The sequence below is a fragment of the Sturnus vulgaris genome, chromosome 1, assembly GCF_052056855.1.
Source record: "Sturnus vulgaris isolate bStuVul1 chromosome 1, bStuVul1.hap1, whole genome shotgun sequence".
Lineage (NCBI taxonomy): Eukaryota > Metazoa > Chordata > Aves > Passeriformes > Sturnidae > Sturnus > Sturnus vulgaris.
The window spans coordinates 136,457,345-136,482,201 of NC_142243.1; the positions used below are offsets into that span (position 1 = coordinate 136,457,345).

Below are 24,857 nucleotides of genomic sequence, written 5' to 3' on the forward strand. Positions count from 1 at the left end.
CTGCAGCCGGGCCGCCGTTGTGCCGCCCTTGTTCCCATGGTAACGGCGGAACCGTGGCGTTCCGGAGCCGTGATCTCACGGTGTGGAAGCTTGGTAGGCTGCAGAACAGCCGCAGCTCTGCTCAGTCTCACCATCAGATGAAGCTGGCAGGGCATTCACATCTACTCTTGCCCTGACACACTTGAACACCGTGACAATGTCGAGCCACTGCCACCTTCGGGACCATTGCCACCTTCGGGACCACTGCCACCTTCGGGACCACTGCCACCTTCGAGACCACTGCCATCTTTCGCACCACTGTCACTTTCCTCACCACCACTTTCACCTTCGGGACCACTGTCACCTTCGGGACCACTGTCACCCTCGGGACCACTGTCACATTCGGGACCTCTGCCACGTGCACAACTGGAGGCATATACAGAGGCAGATGAGGATGCTGGACCTGCGGCTGCAGCTGCTCCGTGACCGGCTGTGTGCAGCCCGCCTGCACAAGTGCCTTCCTTGCTGCTACCCGCACCATCACAGCTTCCGCTGCCCGGGGAGAAGGGCCCTCGCTACAAGGTAAGAGAGAGCTGCCTGCTTCCCACAGGCATTGGCAGCCTTTGGGGTAGGGTAAAGGGAGGTTTGACATTGCTATCAGGAACAAAGGTTCAAACAGGTAAGTAGAATGGGAGCATTTTGGAGACATAAATTGAAAGGGATACGGGAAGGTAAAGATTGTTCTTCTGTTTTAATTCCAGGGCAAAAATACTTGGCATGCTCTTGGGCTCATCCTGTTGTCACCATCCTTGCATCGACAAGTGTTTTGACCCCAGAGACGTCTGTGTGTCCGTGAAAGACGGGAAGGTGACTGTGTCAGCGGAGCACAAGGACGAATGCAACACCGGATTGTCAAAGTCATGCAGCTACAAAAGATACACCAAGGAATTCAGCCTGCCACCAGGGGAGGAGGAGGTCACCTACTCCGAGGAATGCAACAGCCTCACGAAGATTGAGCCACCCAAGTGCTGCCCTCATCTCTGCGACTTCTGAGCTGCAGCAGCCACAGCCATTCCTCGCCCCTTCTCTCCATCGGAATTAAGTCTGTCCCAATAAGTGTGTGTCAACAGCTTCTCTTATCTCTTCCACAAAAGAAAACAGCACTCTGAACAAATTGTGTGAGCCTCATTTTTAAGGGGTTTGGTGGGCAAAAAGGGGAGTGCCATCAGGAAAACACAAAGATATTTTTGGGCATACATGGCTGTGGGCGCTGGGTACTGAAGGCAGGGCTAGAGGTGGTGGACTCAGGGCATACAGTCTCATGAATTTTAAAGGCTGAGAGGCACCACTTATGATCAGTTGCATTTCTGTAAGGACACTTCTCTCAATTCAGCCTCTTCCATTTGAGCTCTAGGGTATTTCTAGGAAGAAAATTTTGATGATAAACATCTTGAGGAGAGGAGCCTTCTTCCCAAAAAATCAAGCTGTACTCTTTTTTCGCTTGGTTTGGTTCTTGGAGAGACTGCCTGGCTGGGAGGTGTGGATGAAGGACAGAAAGCTTTCCTTAGAAAAGTTGGGATTAGCATTTCCTGCTGAATCAGTGGCTCCAAAATAATAATAAAACATTTTTCATGCTGGGAGGGAGAAATGTCAGTATAATTGCTTGAAGGCAATTTTGACTTTGCTGCCCTGGCCTCAGCACTTGGGTATGCACTGCTGTGGGAAGTAGCATTACCTCCCACTGCAGAAAGGTGTGTAACAGATCATACTTGGTGCCTGCATTTACAGCCACTTGGACCAGCACCTCCCTGGTGAGCACCACCTGTTTCAGGCTTCATGATGCTGAGGGGAGAAAGGTTGCCACCTCTTCGTGTGATGCACTCCCCTGCAGCAGACTTTCCTAACAGGCAACTCAATGTTTTAGGTTATGCTGGCACAGATCTGATGTTCCCTAACCTGCCAGGGGAGAGGGTGAGCACCTGTGGGCCAGTGCTGTGAAGGTGTGCTGCATACTTGAAACTCTTGAGTGGAGTGTTGTCCCTGCCATTAGCCTGGCTGAGCAATGCAGTCACACATGGGGACCCTGGCCCCTAAAGGACCCTCACACCAACTGGGTCAATGTGTCCCAGTGCAGCCAAGGGATCCCCAGTGCCAAAAGCACCCAGTCACTGCTGCAGCAGGGAATACTACCTTGGAAACACTCATGCCTAAAGAAAACAAAGCCAGTCCTTTATGCACTGTCTGCAAACAGACAGCCTTACTTTCACAGTTTACTTTCATCTTTTGGTGAATCACAGGGGATGGGTTACAGAGAGGTGAGTCCATGGCTGGGAGCACCACGGCTGGGGGAAGCCCTTGACTCTGTTGCCATCTGCTCCTGTCCTCTGGGTGGGAGCTCCTTCAGTCAAACATGTTACCAGCAGATCAGTTGAGGATCAGTTTAGCTGGGCTATAAACAGCTTGGTAACTTAACTGTGGTGCAAGAAATTAAGTGCTTCTGTGATATTTTCAGCATTTGGCTACCACTTAAAATAACACCTGTTAATAAATGTTAAACTTTATGGGCTTACTGTGTAGCTGGGTCAGTATAGAATCATAGAACCATGGAACAGTTTTGGTGTTAAGGGACTCTTTGAAGGTCACCTTGTCCAATGCCCCCACTATGACCACAAACATCATTCACGAGACCAGGCTACCCAAACATCCATCCAACCTGGCCTCTGGGTAACCAGTTACAGTGTCTCACCACCCTCTTCATTAAAAAAAAAAAAAATTCCTTATGTCACATTTAAATTTAAAACTCCTTCTCCAGTCACTACAGGCCTTGATATAAAGTGTCTCTCCATCTTCCTTATGTATGTTCCTAATACACTGAAAGGGTGCCCATACACAGGTAGTCTGATTCTGCTGGTGTTGGCCAAGGATGTTTAGACCTAAGCCAGACCTCACCTGGGAGGCTACAAGGGAGCCTGCAGTGAGAGCAGGCAGCAGGGATGGGGAGTGGGGATGGACTGGGAAAGACCATCTTCCTACAAAGCAACCCATGGAGAAATAAAACCAAAACCCCTCTGTGATACAGTTTTTGTACTTTGATTTTTACATGAAGCTAATAATTTCTACAAATTGTAATGATTTCTACAGAAGCTGTCTAAGCATGCAGAAGGGAAACATATTTCAACACCACCCCTCTACCCATGACTTGCAGAATATATCAAGTCCCACAGAAATCACAGGCCTGGCTATGACTGCTCTTATCCTTATTGCTCATCCTGTAACACATGCTCAACACACTCAGCTCCTAAATTAGGCTCCTTACACTCCTAAAACCAAATTACACTCTTGAGCACTTATTGACAGATATGACTTTCTGAGGAAAATTCTGAATTCATATTGCATCCTGTGAATTGCTAGTCTAGCCTGGTAGAAGCATCTTTGAGACCTTTTCCATAATAGAAGCAAATCACTGAAATAGTCACTTAGTTTTGTTAATACCTACATGCTGTTAACAATTTGGAACTTAGCCCAAAATCTGTAATAAACAAATACTGGGAGTTTTCAAGGAGAAAATACCTTTGCAAAGCCACCATTAACCCAGCAAGCCATAACATCATCATCTCCCTTAAAACAAATTCATTTACCACTAGGTGGCAGATACTATTTTATAAAATTTACCACCATGGAGCTCTTTTATTCAGCACAAATACACGGAGGTGTCACAATGCAGCAAGGTTGGCACACAGACCTGGAATTTTTTTCTGTCATGCTGATAGCAAGTGAAGAGGAGGGCAAGAGACAGAACTGTTTTGTGATCCTGGGTGTCAAGAGCTCTCAGGACAGACCACCATACATTAGATTACTACACTGGATTATATTGACTTTGATCCTGCAGATCTCCCCCATGGAATACAGCACTTTAGCTTCAGCAGCCTGTCTCTGCCACAGTTTTCAGCCCAACAGGGGCTTCCAGTAGTTCATGTATTCTTCAGCATGTTGTTGCAATAAATTATTTTTGGGGCCAATCTTGACCATCCTCATGCAGCATATACTCTCTCTGAATTCCCTAGCAGGAGGAAGATATCAAAGAGGGTGAATTGGCTCTGTAGTTCTAAATGTTAGTGCATTCTTGAACTCTAGTCTTATGGTGGCATTTATAAATACCCAAGGAATTTGTAACGAGAGGTCATCTGACGATGCTAAATCCAGACCTATTGGTCATCAATTTCTAGGGGTTTTCCTACGGCCAGGCTGTGATCTGTTGTGCTTTACACAGGCTTAGGCTGTGATGAGCTGTCGTTTTTCTCCCTGCTATGGAAAACGTGGGGAGAGCAGTGCCTTCATGAGAAGGTGCAAAACGATCCCAGGTTTCCTCTCCCCAGTGCCCAGGTGCCCTGCTGCTCGGGCAGGGGCTGCTGCTCCCCGTGGGCAGTGCCTGTGTGGCCGGGCTCTTCCTGCCAAGGACTGAATTAAATGCCTGTCACAGGGGCCAGCTCGACTCTTCACACCTCCTGTCCTCCTCCTCAGAGCAGCAGAATGGCAAGGCTTTTGGCATCAGCCCAGCCGTGTGAGGCTGGTTGGTGCAGCTGCCCTCCACTGCACCTCCACATAAGGTGAGAAGCTTCATCCATCCATTGTGTTTGTGCTTAAAGTTAAATTTAACCATTGTCCTTGCTAAGCTGTTTGGCACCTTAGTCTCTTAGGTAAACTGTCCAAGCCTGTTTTCCATCATCTCTCCTGGAGAAAGCCCTAAGAGTTTAGAAGAGAGAGCAGGGATCATGTCTTCAACTCTGCCTTTGTACCAAAGACTCCATAGGTTTGTTGTCATTCTGGACTCTGCACTTGTCACCTCATTAATAACCCTGCACTGAATTTAGTTTAGGAGTAAGCTGATCCTTCCAGCACACTCGGCATTACTGTCATGAAGCTGCCACCTCCATGAGCCTGGGACACTGGCCCTTGCTTGTCCTCTTGTACTCTGCAGGTCCTTTCCCTGGTCTCTGGAATGGAAAATAAGTTTTCCATCTCCGTCTGCCTTCTAATTCCCTCTGCCATCCCATTTGTGCCCCTCCAATTGCTGTAGGTCAGGCCTTTCTTTTGACAAGTGATGTATGAGGGTTTGGTTCTTGTCTTGAAACCCCACTCTGAGAAAAAAGCTTTGCTGTCCTGGAGATTATCCTTTCAACTGCCCTGCTATGTGATGTGAAATCCTCCCCATGCAATTGTCTTTCTCAATTTCAACATTAATTACAATTAATAGCAGGTCTCTCAGCTCTCTGATCACTTGCACTGGTCCCTATCTTGGGGTGTTACACAGAGTCTTTAAAGGTCTACAAGTGACAATAATGCTATAATTTAAAAATCTGAGAACTAAAAATCATCAGCCCCCACACCTCACTAGAACAGATTTTAACTTGGCAGAAAAATAAAATGCAGCCTCCTCTTTTTTGTTTGTTTGGGGTTTTTTGCCACAGCTTTTTGCATCTCCACATGCGTGTGCAGAAAATCCTGCAAAAGGGAGAGCTGCCAGGGCTCTGCCTCACCAGCACAAAGTGCATGTGCACTTCACAACGTGTCAAAAGAGGAAACAAAATCCTCTCTCTGCTGAGGTCTAGGCCCCAAAGCCCTGGAGAGTCCTGGGTGTCAGCAGAGACAAGCAGGGCCCGCAGCAGCCACAGCATCCCAGAAGAGGGATGGGGAAGAGGAGAGGTTGGAGCTGCACAAGGTGCTATGAAGATGCTCAAACTTGAGCACAGTCCATCAGAGCAACTCCAAGGTGCTTCAGAGCCCATTGCCTCCTGCTCAGGTGCTAGGCTGGGACTGCCATTGCTTTGTGTCTTGGCTTTTCCCTCTCTTCTGGTAACGTGCTAGAAATGTCTAAATATGAGTAGTATCTTCAGAATGCAGAAGAGATGACTGGGGTAGGAGATGTGAACTTGAGAACAAATTGGGCATAAGGACCTCATGCAGATAGATAATTAAAATCAGTGAGCATCTTTTGGTAGAGACGCAGCAGAAGAAAAGGACTGAAGCCAGCACTGTAGAAGGCAGTAACAGCTGAATGTAGCAGCTAAAAGTCATGCAGCCTTGCTGAGGTTTTACTGACTGAACATTCAGTAAGGCTCCAGGACACTGAAAAGAGATGAATAAAATAAAATTCCAGCACCTGGGGCCCACTCACACCATGTCTTGAGCACTTCTATTCCCTCTAAATTCTCTGGACAACAACAGCACACAGCAGAACTCCACCATTACTGTGAACACTTACATAGCTAATGCCCTTGGGGAAACAGATATTTTCACGACTAAGAGTGAGTGTCACCACACAGAGCTAAAAGGAAAATTCAATCATCTTGAGGAAAGTGTCAAAATCCCACCTTCTCTGAGCAGGTACCCACCCATTCTTGGCTGCTTGGTGTGCCTGGAGAGCCGGGAACTTAGCTTGAAATTCCAGGCTGGCACCCAGAGAGATTTATGGATGATAGTGCACCAGTGTAATGTAATCCTCACCCCAATATTTAAAAATAGCCCAAGGGACTGACCTACATAAACTCCAAGCTATCCAGTCTGGACTGGGTGCCCAGTTAGCATGGCATTTCAGATGTGGTGCAGCTGACTCCATGACAATACAGTGGGTTTCAGCTAGGAGAAGCATGCAAAGTGTGCACAGAGAATGACGCTTCGTATTGGATTAAAGCACCAAAACAACCCGGAGGAAGGAAGCACTCACTGTTTACTCTTCAGAGCAGCTACTAAAGGAGCAGGAGCAATGCCTGTACTGTAGTACTATGCAGCCATTTATATGTGCTTGCTTCTTCTGGGAAACAGAGGAAAAGCAAGCCCTGACATGGCATAGGATTACCGCAGGCACGGAGGGAGAAGCAGTAAATAGGTCAGTAAACACTGGCCAAATAGTGGCCCTGGAGGCTGGGCATCCTGCTGGTCCCAGCACTGCTTTGCACAGGCTGCCTGGGGTCCCTGGAGGCAGAGGTTCTTCTGCCTGCAGCTGGAAACTGGCTCTTGTCCTCCTGGCTCCCAGGCAGGCACAATGCAGGGATGCAAGTTTTGCACCCTCAGTGCTGAGCTCCTTCAGCACTGGCCCACCCAAGGACATTAGTGAGAAGAACAAGTTTCCTGCTCCCAGGCGCTCACTTTGTGTGGCTGCAGGGGTTGAATATCACACCACGACCCCATTCTTCTCCCAAGGTGCCTGCAGCCTGCTGTGAAAGTGGAATCGACATCCTCAATTCCACCACACGCACCCAGAGCCCTTGCAGAGAGGATCTAGTGAGGGTAAATGTGCCAGCTGTGTTTGGGGGAATTTCCTGAAGTGTTGGATCCCAGAAACCCGGGGGTTTTGAGCTTTCTGTGCTGTCTGGCACTGACCCCCTGGAGAACACTGCTTTTGACCTGAGGTCTTGAAAACAGCTTCTAAATTTAAGTCATGAAGTAAAAATCACAGGTGTGTACTTAATTAGAAGTGTGCGCTTTCACATGGTGATGGGTTTTAAATTTGAGGGTTTTATAGCATAGTAATAGATATGAGACAATATGGAGGATTTGGGGCATGATCTTTTTCAGTGTTCATCTTCCTTCTTCTTCCTTCTTCTTCATGGGTTTCAGGCAGTAGTTTCTGGTTGGTCAGTCAGTGTCACACTGAGGGTCATGGAAATCTAGTTATTGTGTTAAAAGTAAAACTAATAGAGATGTTAATTCTCTATTGGACTGTTTAGCTTTGAGAGACTTTGTAGCAGCTGGATCTTCCTCCATTTTCCTCACTCCTAGCAGGTAGCTAGAAGTGCTGTCAAACACTCTGTACTTTCTGATAAGATTTAATAAACAACCAAGCCCAAACAGAGAAAAAACTGTTTCCATCGTGTATTTGTTAATCCTGGCTCTGAGTGAAGGCAGAAGAGACTGAGACAAACCACTAATTAAGTGGTGCAAAACTCCCACTGCTGTTACACTGAAGCACAGACAAACCCCTGGAGGTGCTCCATCACCCTGACAGCAGATGGAGAGGACAGAGCCAGAAGCCAATGCAGGTCTTGATGTCAGCATGTGCTCCTGGGAGCCACAGCACACGGGGCACCCTGCATGGGATGCAGCTAGGTGTTTTGCCACAGTTGTTTCATCTTGCATCAACTCTTGAGCTGTATGAGAGAAAGCACGCACACAGGGCTCCCCAGGGCTGCACACCCACTGCTGAGCCCCCAGCCCTGTGCCCTCAGGTGCCATGTGCTGCCAGGGAGCAGGAAAGCCAACGCAGCAGAGCTTGGCTTCAGCCAGGAGATGGTAAGGTTTAATGCAAAGTAAAATCTGGTCTAAAATAGAGCATTTAAAAACGAGCTCATGCGGCTGGGGAGCGGAGGGATGCCTTGCTTGTTGGTGTCAGCAGCAGCAGGCAGCTCTGCAGGCAGCACAACCGAAATTTGCCCTCTAATAGCCTATGTGACAGGAATTTATCAGTCACAGCCTGAGTGCTGAGCCCTGGGTGCTGGTGACCCTGAAGCAAAAGCTGCACCTTGTTTGCAGCCAGATGATTTTGTCCCCTGCTCTGTGCCAGGAGCACACAGACCTTCTGCTGTGCCATGTCCACAGCTACTGGAGGATGAGGAGCAGTGCCTGTGGACACTGCTGGGACCTTTCTGATTTTCTGTCTGTCTCTCTGGGAAAGTTTTACTGACAGAACAAGGATGGGGTTGGCCAATGGTGTCAGAAAAAAAATAAGATTCAGATAAAAATTCCCATAGACAAGATAAGCACAGGCTTGAGGACGTTGGACTCGTTGTGGTGGGAGATGCTGCACCCATAGACTGCCTGAGAACCATGTTCAGTGCCTAATTGTTTTGGCAGAAAGCTTGTGTACCTGAGATTCAGCACAGTAAGGTACAGAGAATGTTCAAGTCTGTACTTCATCTGAGTTTAAAAACACCATGGACAAAATATTAAAAGAGCAAAGAGTAGAGGTTCGAACAACATCAGAAGGAATCAGAGTGAGGGACAAATTTAAAGTAAGAGAATTAAACTGCATAATAGGAGGAAAGATGACTTAAGAGGAATGCAAACAGGAAAAGAGTGGGCATGGTTACACAAATAGCCTGTCCCCAAAGCGAGAGAAGCACAGGCTTTGGAGGATAGCTGACATGCCAAAAGCTTTGGTGGCATTTCCCCCTGCTGGTGATGTGTCATGGCAGTACTGGATTCCCCTCAACAAAAGCTGGGGTAGAGCCCAAGATTCAGCTCAACTCAGGGATAGTCAGCTGAGATGTAATGGTCTGAAGCACAGTGTGCTGAACAGATGGCCTGATGTGCCTGCTAGTCTGAAAGGCTCATTAGCTTCTACAGAGCATCCTGGGGAACTCTCACCACAGGGTGTAGGAAGGAGCTCATGTACCTCCCCTGCCAATGACAGCAGTAGTTTGAATCCCAGCACATTTTGTATTCTGTAAGGGAAATTTTGTCTTTCAAACCAGAAATAAATGAAATTACAAGTTAAACACTTGCATTCTTGCACAACAGGTATCTCCATACAAGAAAGCTTAATCAGTTCTTTGTAAATCACCTCAATACATCTGGTAGTGCTCCAAGAAAGCCTCTGGTTTCTGCAGGACTTGAATTTTGGTCCTTAAGCTCTTTTCTTCCAGCAATATTGGGTCAGTCCTGGCCCATCCATGTTTTGGAGAGATGTAAATCTGAGGCTTGGGATCTGTGCAGGAGTGTCTCCTGAGAGCACCCCAGAGACCTGACTTCATCTATCCCATTGTGGGGGCTGGCTTGGAAGAGAAACATTCTGCAGCACCTCTCCTTCTCTTCCACTTGGTTTCACCTCAGGGAGATACAGACTTTCCACTTAAATTCAGGCGCCTTTCTAAGCCTCAGCTTATTCTTTCTGACCTATTAACAGCTTTCTACCCATTGGCCTCTTTTGGTTCTGTGTTGGTTTGAAAGTAAAACCAGTAAGAGACTCCAAGTCAGTAATACAATTTAATAGGAAAAAAGAGAAAAAATAAAATAAGTGCAATAATACAAAAGAAAAACCACCGACAGAGTCAGAATACAGCCTGACACCCTGTCAGTCAGGGTGTTGGTAGCAGTCCCATTAAATGGTGGCTGCATCCTCCTGGATGACAGATGTGGTTCAGGTGAAGCAGTGCTCCTGTAGAAGGTGCAGTTTTCCTCCGAAGGTCCAGCGATGATGTGGAAAAGGTCCGACTTTCCTCTGGGATCCAGTGGAAAGGTCTGCCTTCGCATCCCAAATCCCAGTTTTTTATCTAGATAGGAAAGGCTTGGCTTCTTCCCCTGGCTGGAGCATCTCCCAATGGGGTGATGTAATCTTATCAGTCACACAATAGACTGAATGGCCCATTAACAGAATATATCTTCTGGAGGATGGATGGGTTGTGAAAAGATAACGATGATCATCCCCCTGATTTTATCAGATGGCACATCAGCAGAGGATATCTCCCACAGAGATAAGGATCACCACCCCTCCCACATTTCAACAGATGGTGATAGAATACACATTTTTTGCATTGTACCCCAGGACAGGTTCCAATTAGAGACAAAGTTCAGTTTGCTTCCGATGATTTATGTGGAAGGCCCATGAGATCTGGCAGAAACAGCAGCTCATCATTTATGTTTATTATGCCTGAGCAGAGTATCACAAATCACAAGTAGGGAGATGAGCTGACCTCCAATAATCTAACATTTTTAGAATATTGCTTTTATTTTTACAGAAGGAAAAGTAACTGAATGTGTTGGAAGAGCCAGAGGCTCTGTCCCCTGCTTAGCATTAGCATCAATCTCTCTGACATTATTTGTGCTAGTTTTCTCCTGGGTACAGAGTTTAACTGGATTTCAAACATTATCAAGAAGACTCAAAAGGTAAAGGCCAGATATTTTTATGTTTGCTTGCTGAAACAGTTTTTATTCCATCTCCTTGACTGTGATTATAGATACACTTCTTGCTCCTTGAAAACAGTGTTAAATTCACAACTGCTCACAAAGCCATACAAAAGCAATTTATTGCACACCACTGAACACCCTCAAGAGGCCTGAGGCAGCATTAACATTTTAAAGGCAATGCTGGTATATCCTTTTGCACATACCCCACATGTTCTTTTGCTCTTGCATGATGTCCATGGAAGGTACATAAATGCTTGCCAAGATGTGCCCAGCCCCACACAAAGGAGCCCCAGGCAGCCAGAAGAGCCTGTTGGGATGCATTGGGCCACACCAACCTTCACGGACATTTTAACTCCATCAAGTGCTGAGGACACAGGGCACGTGATTACAAATCCATCCATGCTGACCACATAAGGCTGGTTTCTACTCACCAGGTGAGCCTTGGCTCCTGTCACCTCCAGGTGGGATGGGACACCAGGCTGGGGCACGTGGCATTCAGAGGACCCAAGAGGACAAGTGACTCAGATTGCCAAGCAGACTCTCCAGCAAGTTTTAAGACACATTTCAGCTGAAATAAAGGTGACCATCACCAGTGTCATTGACTGGGCAAAGAAAGTAACTTAAACTTTCCAAATAAAGAAAAATAAAGACCAAAGCAAGCCACACAGGCTCGTGTTTTCCACCAGTAAATGCCACAGTAATTCAAATTTAAAACGCCAAGATAGTTGGGCTTTAAAATCAACAAAGCAGTAGCAGAAGAGTTTCATATGAACTAATATAGATAGTGCAGATTGAAAGTCACTTGGCACCGGAGAGAAGTAAGGGAATTGCTCAATTTTTGGCCACAGTTCTAAGGGGTTGTAAAAGTTACATAACCAAATGGATTTGTTACTTTATCAACTGACATTCCTTTTGATCAAACTTTTTCTCTTCCCCTCTTTTTTGCTTGTTTGTTTTAGGACATTCACTCCTGGTACAGAAGGGCAGTAGGTGCTCTTCATGGACTACTCTTGGCACAGAGAAGCTGCAGTTTGGATCTTGGATGCAGGTATATTTACAGAAAAGAAGCATCCAAAAACATCTGCAGCACAAAATTATTTTCTCTTTAGTTTTTTTCCTAAAGGAAATAAGATTGTCTTTTTCCTGGGCCACTGCTGCACCTGGCTGCAATTCCTGCAGTGCAGAGAGCCAGGCTTTGCAGCAGGCTGGAGGCAGCTGCCCACGTGGCAGGGACGTGGTCACTCAGCACACTGAGGGCAACCACGTGTCAGGGAGCACCAGCTTCACCACCAGCTCCAGTGCTGGCTTACAAACACCCCAGCTTGTGCTCTCTGCTCCCAGCTCAGCTCTCCCAGGATTTGAAGATCTCTTGGACAGGGCTGAAATTCGGCTGTTTCAGCCTCTGCTGAGCACTGACCCCAGTCAGAAAAAGTCATTTTCTCTCCAAAGCTCTGCAGGTGCTGGCAGGGCTCTTTCTGCAGCAACATCTCAATATCACACACAGAGGAGGCTGCAGATTTGGTCCTAGGCCACCTCCTGTCCCAAAAGGACCAAAGGGACTTCTCAGGGAAGCCCACCAGGCACCAGCTGACAGTGGGCAAGCCTAGAGCAGTTCTTCATGGCAGGAAAGCCAGAGCTGGACAAGAAAAGCCCACACCAGGTCCTGGGCAAAGTGTTCCTGACTGCAGCCTTGGGTAAAGCATCTCTGCTGTGTTTGCTGTTTGTGGATCATCTACACCAGATGCTCAGGAGGGTGTTGGGGCTGAGGGGTTGGTTCATTCCCACCATCCAAAGCTGGGTCATTTCCAGGGATGCAGTGAGCAATGTCAAGAGATATCAAGCTTGTCCTCCTTGCTGCTGCTCCAGCAGCTCTGGGATTTACCCGGGCATTGCAATCCATGGGCTGGGGCCCAGGCAGGCACTCAGGAATGTCCCAGGCTCTCTCTCTGGGTAGGATGTGACTGTTCCCCATGCTGATCACCACTGACCCAGCCCAGCCAGCTCAGATCCCAAGTGCCTGATACTGAAGCCAGCATGTCCCCACAGCAGTTCCTGACGAAAAATCATATAAATGGTTTGGGGAAGAGGGACCTTTAAGTTCCCCTGGCCCCAACCCTACTGCTATGGGCAGGAATGCCCCCCTAGTTGCTCAGGGCCCTGACCCACATGGCCTTGAACACTTCCAGTAGTGGAGGATCTACAATGTCTCTGGGCAGCCTGTGCTGCCTCAGCATCCTCAGGCTCAACCCCAGGAGCTGCAAACAGCAAGTGGAGTGACCTGGGCTGTACACTGGGAGAGGGGCAGCCCTGGCTATGGGGTTGCTCTGGAGGTTCCCACATCCCCACAGGTAGAACCACTTGCTGAACACCCTCCTGTTGCTTATGTGCTGGCTTAAATTTGTCCAACAGTGCAATGGCAGGGAAAACTGTCAATGTGTGAAGGTTCTGTCTTTTACTAGTGCAGACTTTACTAGACAGCTAACTTCCTAAAATCAGGTTTCCATATAGTTACCACTGCTCTTCATACCTCTGGGGGTCAACCATAGCTTAGAAACTTCTTTTGTTACAAACTTTCCTAAGGCTCTTATTGTATTTATGATCTCCTAAATGCCCTTGGAAACACCAGGAGAGTGATAAGAATCAGGCTGGAGGCTTTTTGTCAGCTTTGACTAATGAAAAACCCATTTCATGAAACATAGTGACCTTCTTTCCAAAATGCCATGTCCATGTCCCAGACACCAAGGTCTTGGGCTAGGGGACTTCATAGTTTATGGCTTCATTTCCAAATCAGTATATCCAGATTCAGAGAAGGGGGGTGGGGTTTTTGTTTCTTTGGTTCAGTTGGTTGGTTGGTTTGTTTAAAAATAAAAAAAAATAATAATTTTTAGAGCAGCTACAGGGACTGCAAAATAAACCTCCCATATTTCTCAGTAAAGCAGTACTTTTTGGCTCTCTACCAAGTTACCTGAAGTGCTGCCATCAGCATAGGAACCACTTAGAATTTAATCAGATCAGTCCAACCTGCTGAGAACTGCAGTTTGCTTTTCTAATGTCAAAATAAAAATTAATAGAAGCAGGTTTTCTCTGTTTTTCTCCTGAATTTGGCTAACAAGCTGTCACATGGCAAGCAGAAGGGGAGGGGTGGCTGCCTCATCACGGCTCAGTCTCCAGCAGGAGGAGGTCTGAGCTCCAGGGAGGCCCTTTGTGTGCAGGACGTGCCAAACCCTGTTCTGTCTCACCACAGCGATGTGGGGACAAACACGCAGGCAGAGGCAGTTCCAGCAAGGATGGGGAGCAAAGCCTTGGCAGCACAGACTGTCACCTGCTTTGCATGGATGTTGTGTGTTACAAAACCTCTCTCAGCCCCTTTTGGCTTAATTTTAGGACTACCTGGAAGAAGGGGAAATAAATTACCTCAGGACAGGAAAAAAAGAGAAAATAATATAGAAGAGGCTGCCAAGATGAAACTCCCAGCTGCAGGTTCTGCAGGTCCTACAGGTCTTGCCTCAAAGGAGGTTGCAGGTGATGTTACAGGAGCCACAGACAGCAGCTTTCCCAGCTAAGTGACAGCAGACAAGAGGCTTCCTCTGCTTTTTCTGGTCTCCACTTCCCCTTGACAGGCACATTCAGCCTTCCCCATCGTTCCCTGTGCCAAGGACATGCAATGTTCCTGTCAAAGGGTCTTAGATCCCTGCTGGAAGAGTTCATGCCCTTAATTTCAAAACTCTGAAAGGGGAAAAAGGAAGAACAGCTACAACAAAAACAGCCTCTGAACAAGGATTGCTCCCTACTCATCATTCCAGAGTGTGTGACAGGCAGGAGCAGGGATGGGATGGCACTGAGCTGCCACCCTGCACTGTGGCACTGTCCTTGGCCTCTGCTGGCCGTGGGCACAGAGCTGGACCTGGGTGCTCCCAGGCTGGACACGCTGCAGCCCTGGCCTGGCCCTTGTGTGCTCTCTCTCCCCGGGGTCTGACTCAACAAGAGGAATGTGTGGAGAATGCCAGCACACTGCACTTGAGAATGGGAAGAAAACAGCAAAAGGAAAACATTTCTTGGGCTTATTTTTTTTTGTGGGAAGCTCAAGAAAAATGCCCTTATTAGAGAGGGAAGCCGAGCTACAACTAAATTTGTCATTTCTACAGCTTTTACTCTTTGCATAGTCCTAGGGTAGCATATTTTTGAACCCCATGAGCCACAGCTCTAAACTACCAGCATGCCTGGAGACACCCTGCCCTATCCATACCCTGTGCCCCCTCAGAGACCCATTGCAATTCCCACCCCAGCCTCACTCTTCAGCCTTCCTCCATCCCTCTCTTTGGGGCAGCAAACCTCCTGCAGCACAAGCAGCCCCCTGGCACCCCCAGCAGCTCCCTGTGACCTCCTCCTCCTCCTGTAGCTCCATTTGCTGCTCCACAGTGGCCAGAACAGCTGTGGGAGCTCGGGCTGGGGGCTGCTGTGTGCACCCACCACCCCCCAGCACCCACTGCCCACGGCAGAGGTGTTGCCCAATGGAACACTTTGTCAAAGTGGTGCTTCTGCAACAGCCTTTCCCTGACTGCTGCCTCCTTCCAGGAGCCTTCCCCTGTTGCTCAAGCCTTGGCAGTCCCTGTGACATGCTCTCCCTGCTCAGGCAGGTTTATGAGGCCTTAGAAGACACATGATGTGTCATGTCATTGTCATGTAGGAAAGCTGTACCTTTCAGGAACCTCTCAGCAAGCAACTGTGCAAGTGCTGGCTCAGAATAAAATATCAGGAATAAACAATTATGGACATTCTTAGAAAAACAAGTGGGCACACACACACACACTGCTGTATGTTTCTATCTGAAACACTGAAACACAAGGTAGGACAGTCCTGGCTCTGCTATGTTGGGAGTACAAAAAGGGAGAGCTTACAGGAACTCCACCACAGATTTAAATTTCTTCTTGTGGCCTCAGGATCAGGAGGGTTTTCCTAGATGTCCTTAGAAATGTAATGCAAAGGAAACAGCATGGCATAGTTGAATTTCCAGGCCTGGAAGGCAAACCAAGGCCAGAGAGCTGGGCAGCAGCTGGGTGAGCCCAGCTGACTCCATGGTGGCACATCCTGGGCTGCCTTGGAAATGCCTTGTCAGATAGTGTTCAGTTTAATATGCCAACATGTCAGGCAGCAAGTGCCTGGACCTGGAACACTCTGGGATGTGCTTTGGGGGACCCAGAGGGTGCCAGAGCAAGGGGGACTTTCTGGAAGAGGTTTTTGTACCAACTACTGTCCTAACAAAAGCCCCAGACTCTTCATCTTGCAGTTTCAGGTCACATCCAGTAAATGTATGTGGTTAATTTTGTTGTATCCAACACAGCCGTGGGGGCCCCCCCATCCTACCCGAGCCCCAGAGCCCCATTTCATATCTCATCTGCAATTAAACAGAAAGCAGTTGACACTGCAGAACTGCATTTGTTTCTGTAAAAGCAAGGTTTGTGCTGAGTATTGTGTGGAGCTTGTTGCCATGGGAAATATCAGTGTTTGTCAAAACTTTAAAATCCAACCCAGTATATCAAAGCATCCCACTTCCACTTGTGTACCCACAAAGCTGGGGACAAATTACAATGGTGGCAAATCAACTGTGGAGAGGATAGGAAATTAAATTTGCTCAATACACATTAAAGAGAGAAAAAGTTGGCAGCAGCAAGGAAAACAGAAAAGAGAACATCAGTGTAAACACAAAGTACCAGGGAAAAAAACAGGCCAAAAGGCAAAAGGGTTAATTAATAGCAACGATTTATTTGACTTTGGTGACACTTAGAGAGAGTCTTGTGATGTCAAACCCAGCCCTGAAATTACACTGCAATCAGTACCCAGGGTTGCAAAGTGTTCCTGTTACATGGACATTAATTACACTCACCAGTGGCAAGGCCTCTGTGGTTCCTGTGGTTCTCTGCTATTCCTGCCTGGTTCTCTCCTCCTCCCCAAGCCCCACTTCTGAGATAACATCTGCAGCAATGCAGAGGCTCAGAATGGGGAGGACAAAGTGCAGCTCCCTTTCCCCAGTCAATCAACACCCAGAGGTGGAAAAAAGAAGGGAAATGAGAAGAACACCCTTTGCCCTGAGCTCAGGTGATGCTTGGCCCTCCTGACTCTCCTCCAACACAGCACTGGCAGTCACCTCTGCCAAGTATATCCAGTGCAGGTGCCAATAAGACAAGAGCCAAAGGTTTCACAGTTTACCAAAGGCCCAGAGCTCCAGACAGGAAGGTGAGTCCAGGAGGAAGACACCCAGAACCAGATACAGCCATCCAAATACTGCCACTGAGAGGTGTCTCCAGCCTGCAGACACAACCACTGCAGGCTGTCCCACCTGGAACTGAACTGAAGCAGCAGATATTGTACATCTAAAACCTGCTTTGAAGCTGCCAAACCCTGCCAGCCCTGCTGAGCCTTTGTGGAGTAAGGCAGTGCCTTCCCAAGAGCTCCAAGTCAATACAGACTGCATGCTGCAATTTTGCAAGCAAAAGAAATGGTTTATTTACAGCCTATTTGAGCCAACCAACATTAGCAACATGCAGAAATAAAGCAGATTACTCCTTACTGTGGGACAAAGTAATTAAAAATTATTTTTGTTTAAGCGATTTAAGAAAACAACACCTTTCAGGTCAATTAGAAGTTTTCTTTAGTGTTGAAATGGCCTTCAACACAGGCTGAAATTTTTTCCAGAGGCAGGGTTTGTATTTTTTTATGATGTGATGAACTCAAGACAGCACTGTCATATTGCTGAGGAATTCTCCTCCTCCCCTGCAGCAGCGCTGAAAAATTAAATCTGTTAATTCTTTGTAGCAAAGCTTCTATTGATAGTGGTGATAAAAGCCACTGGAATAGCCTCAGAGGAACACATTTCTTTGTTTTTCTTGCTACCTACTAACACAAAAAATACTGTAAGTACATCAAATTGGGTTCCTCTTTTTGCTCCTTAAAGGCTTTGGCTAATAAAGGCAGCCAGCTTTCTTAACTATAGCAAACAAAACTAACTTTCTCCAGTAAGGCATCACTTTGATTTCCCCTTGGAAACATGCTGATTTGGGTGGTTTCTTTAAAGATGCAGTAGGTGAGGACTCTCTCACTACTCACGGGATGGCTGCTGCCCATTCAAAGCCTCAATTGGTGTGCAAATAGTACTGACCATATTTTCACCTTGTGTACACTCAGAGACATTGCCACCTAAACACTCAAGATCTGTCCTCCTTCTTCCCCAGACCCAGTGCTTTATGAAACTAGGGCCTAAATAAACTCCTAAAGATATTAATCTCATTAAGGTGTGCAGGTGTCCCACAAACTGGGACGTGCTGAGCACCAGCACCAAGCCATGTCTTGGATCAGAGCTGTGAATACTGGATCAGGCCACCAGCACATAATCCATGTCTGAAGTGATAAAGAAAGCTCACCATCTCCCTGTCCCCCTGGCCTGTTTAAGCACCTGTTTGACCGTGCCATGACATGGCTTTGTGACAGGCTTTTGGATTTTGACACAGTGCCAGAAGTAGGGATGATGTGAGCACAGCACAGGGATGTGAGGGCAAAACTGTGTCAGCCACCTGAGTGACCAGTGCTGGGGACCCCAAATCATGAGGTATTGGTGCAGTCCAGCCCCCTCCCACAGGTGCTGGTTTTGTTCTGCAAGTGAGACTTCCAAGATGCTCTTTGCCTCCAACCCTGTCCTGTATTCCAGAGCAGCTACAATTATCCAGAATTTAAGTGTTAAAATGCTGGGGAATGTGTGTATTATACACAAATATCGGCTGTATGAGGAGGCCATGCCACTTTGCTTGCATGTGTCTTTGGAGACAGCCTGGGCAGTGCTTGGAGGCGAAGCTCTCATCACTTTCTGCTGCTCCAGCCCCTGGTCAGGCAGTGGAATATCCTGGAATCTCCCATCTGTGGGATCACCCAGACCACTTTGCACACGTAGTAATGCTCTTGTCAGCCATGCCAAGACTGCACAATTATTGCCTAAGAGCTCTTTCGTTAGGTTTTTCTTCCCGTGGCACCTCTGCATCCCTCCGTGTGGTACGGTGGTGTGAGTGACGAGCCGAGCTGTAACTCAGCTGAACTACAGAGAGGTTTCCTGCTTAGGGCCCGGTGCCTTCCTATAGAGGAGGAGGAGGAAGAAGAATCCTCTCACTAGGGGATGCCAGGCCCCGCTTGCCGGGAGCCGCCTGGGCACACGCAGCCCAGCAGCCCCGGCTTGTGCCGTGCCCGACCTCCCCTCCGATGATGCGGGGCAGCCCGGCCATGCCCCTCGGAGCTCCCTCTGCGGAGCGCGTCGCTCCCTGCAGCTCCACTGAATCCTCCCCGAAAATCCGTGCTCGCCCCGCCAGCGCTTCCCCTCGCTCCCGGGAGGTTTGCCGTCTGGCACCTGGGAATATGCTATCCCGCAAGAGAAGCTGGAGTCACCGTCCAGATCTAACTGCATCTAGAATATATTTCCTTTCTTTCTTTTACATTTTATAAATAGTCCAGCCTTCCTACAGCTTTTTTCCTGGCCTGGTGACTCATCATCAACTCATCATACTTGTTGCTTCACTGAAATAGGGCATTGAAAAGTCCCTTGCGTGAATGGAAAAAAAAAAATTAATAAAAAATACGTCCAGCTGCAGATTAACAACTGACCACTTCATATGGAAAGACCTGAAATAGTTCCTGCTGTCCCACGGCTGGGAGGTTCATGTTAAGATGAATCAGTGCGAGGCAGAGCAATGCTGTCGAAGCCAGCCAGCCTGTAAGTGCCCCTCCTTTCTGCCTGCCCTGCTTCCCTCTGGACACTTCCAGACAGTAACAATTTCTTTCTCTTCCTTACTTCTATGACTGGCATTTTTGACTCGTGTACTGCATTGAGAATTTCACAGGGATGCCACAGTTTTTCCTTTATATCAAAAAATCGCATGATTCTTTTGCCAGCATGGTTTCCTAGCAAAAGGACATGGAGGTGACTACATCACCCTCCTGAGCTTTGCTGGCAGCGTGGGAAGCTCCTGGGTCACCTCAGCTGCAGCCAGGTGAGGACCCAAAGACACCAACATCTCCCGAGCTTCAGGAGAAGAAGAGCCCCCAGTTTTGGAGTGCTGCCAAGCCGGGCAGGGGGTTTGGTGAGTGCCACTGCTGGAAGGGAAGTTGAGCCCATGAGTCAGGGATGCAGCCAGCAGCACCAATGCCAGGTTCAAGCTGCTCCAGTGCCCCCAGTGAAGGCTGCCATGCAACAGGGCTGTTCTGGTTTCCCATTCCCCAAACTCTGCTAGGGGCTGCAGAAGCTGGTGAAGAACCAGGAGCAGAGTGGTGCCAGAAGTTGGGGTGACAGGGTGACTGTCACCTGCAGGTGGAAGGGATGTGGTACCGGTGGGAAACCGAATTCCCTGTGGTTCGTGCTCCTGGTAAGGTGCCCCAAGGCAGGGGGAAGACCCTCCTCCTGGGACAGCATGCAGCCACTTGCAGGTAGGAACAGGTGCTCTCATCTCCAGGAAGGCAGCAAGCCTGACGTCTCAGAGCACCTGTGTGGCACTGTGAGGGCAGGTAATGGTGAGCATAAGAAAAGGAAATAAAACCACTTATGCTCAATCAACAGAGCATTAGTGGCTACTACTCCCTAAACCTGCATAGCAACCAGATGCCAGCAGCAGCACAACACACTCAGCTGCAAACAGGGGAATCCCGTTGGTTTTCCTAGCTCTCACTTCTGCATTTGCAGTCCCTACTGCCTCAGTCGGGATTACTTGAGGAATACTGATTACAGCTGATTAAGAGTTGTGTCTTCATTGAGCTGATTGCATAGCTTGTTTGAAGATGGCTGGTCTGTCCTCTTGTTATGCTATGGGTCCTAAATGCCTTTTTATTTAGCAGCTGCTCCTCTGGTGTGCAGTGACTGGCAATGTTACATCATGGCTGATGGGTGGTCAGGGGACTTGGTTTACTGTTTGCTGGATGGGAGTTTCATTAACATTTTGATAACTCTGCGTTTTATGCCATTAAGGTACTCTCTGTATCCTGTATTTTCTTTAATTCCAGTCAGGCTGCATGCAATACTCTCTCTTTTCATTTAGGGGAGGTGAAGGTTGCTCTTTCCAAGTGACTGCCAGGCAATTAAACATTAAAGGCTCTGTCTCCCAAGCAGAAGGGTTCAAACTGCCTGAGGATGTTGTTCACAATAAGTACTCCATGCCAGTTCCCTGGCTATCCCTGAGAAGATCCCAGCCTTCACCATTAAACAATGACAACTGTATGGAATTCAGCCCAGGTGGCAATAAAGAGAAGTTTACAAAGAGTTTTGGTTTTGTTTGTTTTTTTTTTAAGGTAGACTTGCCAAATGTCAGATCTTCTTGCATGTGTTGGAAGCAGTCAGGAGATGAGTTGGGCAGAGAGGACACTCTATATGTCCTAGCTGTTCAAAGCCACTTAAGTTTTGCTGAGGCTCTGGGGAATATTTAGCTGAGGCAGGGTGTGCTTGTGCCTCTCCACAGCTGCTAATGCATGGGCAGCCCCCCACCATGGCTGTGTCTATTTTTTGGGGAAGTTGTTGCCATGCAAGTACCTTGACATCTACTGAAACCTTCTAAGTACTGAAAATGAAGTCACGGTAACAGCAGAATTTTTTTTCTTCAGACAACTACTTTGAATTTCAGAGTAGACTACACAATCAAGTATGAAGTTTCATCAAAACTGTGTTATCCTAAAAAAGCCTTGAATTATTTAATGCATTTTATATGATGATTACCTGATTTATATCACAGCACAGGAAGTGAGTTAGGAAATTTATCTCCTGTCTTCTCATGAGTATAACGAGATATAGTGTTTTGCTCTTGTTCTCTTACTTCCAAGGTATCACATTTTCTTTTGGGCACAACAGAAAGCATTTCAGAACCCCATATTCCTACACATGAAATCTCTGTGTGACAAAGCTAATGTTAAATTACATTTTAAGACCCAAGCCCAATTGTTCTAGTGGAATATCACCCTTCCTGACCACATTTTCCAGGAGAAGCAAAGTTTCCTGCAGAAAACTTGTGATACAGAACTAGAAGCTTGAGCCCATAATGCACATATTCATTCATCATTTCTCTTGACCTGATTTTGTGCTCCAGCTTTTCTGAGAGATTGTTTCCTTGGTTATCCAAGTTTGTTGCCAAAGCAGACAAATGAATCATCCATTTACAGTAAAAGTGGGGAACTGCCAATGGAATACCTGATGTCGCTGCCTGTGGCGTGCAAACCTCAGGCCAGCTGATCATAAAGTCCTTCCTCTCAGCTCTTTGGGCACAGGCCACATCTGCTCTGTGACACCCACCCTGGCACAGAGGCTGAAGACACCCTGTGCCAGAATGACAGGACTGGTTCGTTAAGGGTGTCTTGAAATAGCACTGCTGAATGGTAAAGCTCAGGAGAAAAAACCTCAGAAAGCTGCACTCACCAGGCAGGATGGGTAGACAGGCTGGCCTGGTTCTTGTCTCAGCTGCATCTGGGGGGTCAGACATGCTGACCTAACTCTGGACCTTTCTTCTTTTAAAATACATATTAGTTCACTCATAGAGCATCTAAGCCGCCCACAAATACTGCTGTAATGGAAATCATTCTTTTCCAAACCACAAGGAAAAATTCTTGCTTTTTCCAACTTTCCCTCCATCCTCTCTGGAGATTAAAATCCCTGAACACTCCCAGAGTGCTCAGGACATATGCAGGGTGCCCTGGCACTGCAGTTCCCCAGTGCTGATCTGTTTGGATGGGATAACCAGACCTCAAGCTCCCTAATCTATCCTGCTGATGCCAGTCCTGTGGCTGGAATGAGCTGCCTGTGTACACCCAGGGCAGGCAGGCATCCCCAGCCTCCCTCTCCTGCTCTCCCCCAGTGCCAAGGGAGGCACACAAGCATGGGGCTGTATTGCTTTGCTTTGGACACAGGGGCTAGCTCCCTTCTTTCACAGGACAGTTTGTTGTGACATCCCCACTGCTCTTCCCTACTGCAAGCTCATACACAGAATGTGTCTCACTCCAGCATCAACTTGTACATGTGTGCATCACTTCAGAGTGCAGTGCTAAGCAGAAAGCTGGAGGGTTTATAGATACTTCCAAAATCTCCTACCAAAAATGTATGCTATCTCTGGGATCCCTTTGGATTAAATCCCTACAGCTGGGTGTCTGCACAGCAAACGACAGCAGTGGCCACCCTGGCAAACCCTGCCACAGCCAGCACCAGCCAGTGCTGGCACCCAAGTACCAATTGTGGGGGTTGCTGAGAGTATCTTGGTTTGCATTTCTGTTTGGCTTCATCACTGAACCCAAAAAAGAGGAAAAAATAGGAGGTGTACCTTTGTTTTACGTACAGGAATAAGGAGGTTCTAATTATTTACAGCAATCTGTAGAAAATTCATAAAAAGCAAGCTTCCTACTATGCAGCCAAATTTGATTGCACCATAAAGTTAGCATTGAAAAGGTGTCTAATAATGCCCTTTCAACTATATTTTTCAGGTTAGCCTTGGATTAAATCCCAAAGCAGTTGATGTAATTTCCAGCTGGCTTTCACGGTTAAACTTTAAAAATGGCATAAGGTAAATTCACAATTATGACTCTGTCTTCAGCTGGAATCAGCCAGAAGTGCACTTCTTGCTGTTAAGTTACGTATTTACAGGGAGAAGCTGTATTTTATTTAGCTCACAGCGTGCCAGGAACAAGCTTCCCTTAGCAGCCTTCCAGCAGTGCAGCCAACGGGTAGTCCCAGGGCAGAGCCCGTGCATACCCCCAGAGGGGGTTGCTACTCAAAAAGCACCAGCAGCTGCTTTTACTTCAGAAAACACCGGCAGCAGAGATGGTCATGGCATGGAAACCCACTTTCTTCCTCTGTTATGGCATGGCAGCATGAGAGTGCTCGCCTGGAAAGTGAGACTTAAGTTCAGCTCCATGCTGAGATAGAGGGGCTGCAAAGCCCACCACGTGCACTGCTGAGGGACAGGGCCATTGCATGGACAGGATACCGACGGGACGTGGCACTTCTTTATGCCCTTCTTCTCTAGGGCTGCAGCACAACATGGCATTCAAGGACCAGCGTGCCAGGCAGAGCTGGTGAGGGGACCTAGCTCCTGGTCCAGTGGCTACTTGCAGATGTGGAAAGGTCTCAGACCCAGAGCTGTTACAGTATTTTATCTCATGGCCATGAAATGAGAAATGCCTTGAAGCAAGATGGTGGAATGGGACTCACATCTCATGTTGCTGGGGAAGAATCATCTCTTTTGCATTGGGCTATGCTGGCACATCCCACGTGGAACAAGAAGGGCAATGACTCAGGTGCTCTCTACTCAGGGCCCTGTGTCACACAGGATAAGGTAAGGAGTGCCTCTGCCCCAAACCCAGAGCTGGGAAGGGCAGTGAGTCAGCATCCGTGGGATTGCGAAATCTGGGGATCCCTGCAGGCAGGGGAGTTGGAACAGGAGGCACAGGAGCACAGGAGCAGTGCCAATGGCCACTGCTGGCACGCAGGGGCAGCAGACAGAAGCCAGGCTGACCAGCCTCTGCCCTGAGATGGGAAAACCCCAATTCCCTGCTCTCCTCCTGGCAGGGGACTCCTGCAGGGTCAGCTTTAACAAACCCCGAGCCTGGAGCCCATCTTGGTGCCAGCACCACCTGGCCCTGGGGAGGGGCACAGGGCACCTGGATCCTACACTGGGAGGGAGCAGCCACCACCCCACAGCCAGGGCCTCAGAAACACGACCGGGCTCCTTCCTGGGAAAGGCTGGGCAAACACCAGCAAAAGGAAATACTTTTCATCAGCGTCATAACGGCCCACATGGGCATGATTAGCTTTGGGTACTGAAGAAAAGCAGGGATGAAGATCTGGGACAAAAAACCCTAAACCAAACCAAAACAGAGAGGCAGAGTTGTAAGCACAGACTTGAAATTCCACTCCTGTGGACTTCATAGTGCTTAAAAGTATGAAAAAATTTAGAGAGAGTGTTCCATTGGTC

At 47.8% G+C, this 24,857-nt stretch overlaps 1 protein-coding gene across 1 annotated transcript; it reads left to right on the forward strand.

Moving 5' to 3' along the window:
- Positions 1–1,153, forward strand: ODF1 (outer dense fiber of sperm tails 1). Its single transcript, XM_088177725.1, has 2 exons — positions 1–561; positions 741–1,153. The coding sequence occupies exons 1-2, from the start codon at positions 197–199 to the stop codon at positions 1,030–1,032; spliced, it is 657 nt and encodes a 218-aa protein (XP_088033851.1). The 5' UTR covers positions 1–196; the 3' UTR covers positions 1,033–1,153.
- Positions 1,154–24,857: the final 23,704 nt, after the last annotated feature.

Coding starts and splice junctions, on each gene's coding strand:
- ODF1 (XM_088177725.1), top strand. CDS start 197: ATGTCGAGCCACTGCCACCTTCGGGACCATTGCCACCTTCGGGACCAC. Junction 562..740: donor AGAAGGGCCCTCGCTACAAG/GTAAGAGAGAGC, acceptor TTTTAATTCCAG/GGCAAAAATACTTGGCATGC.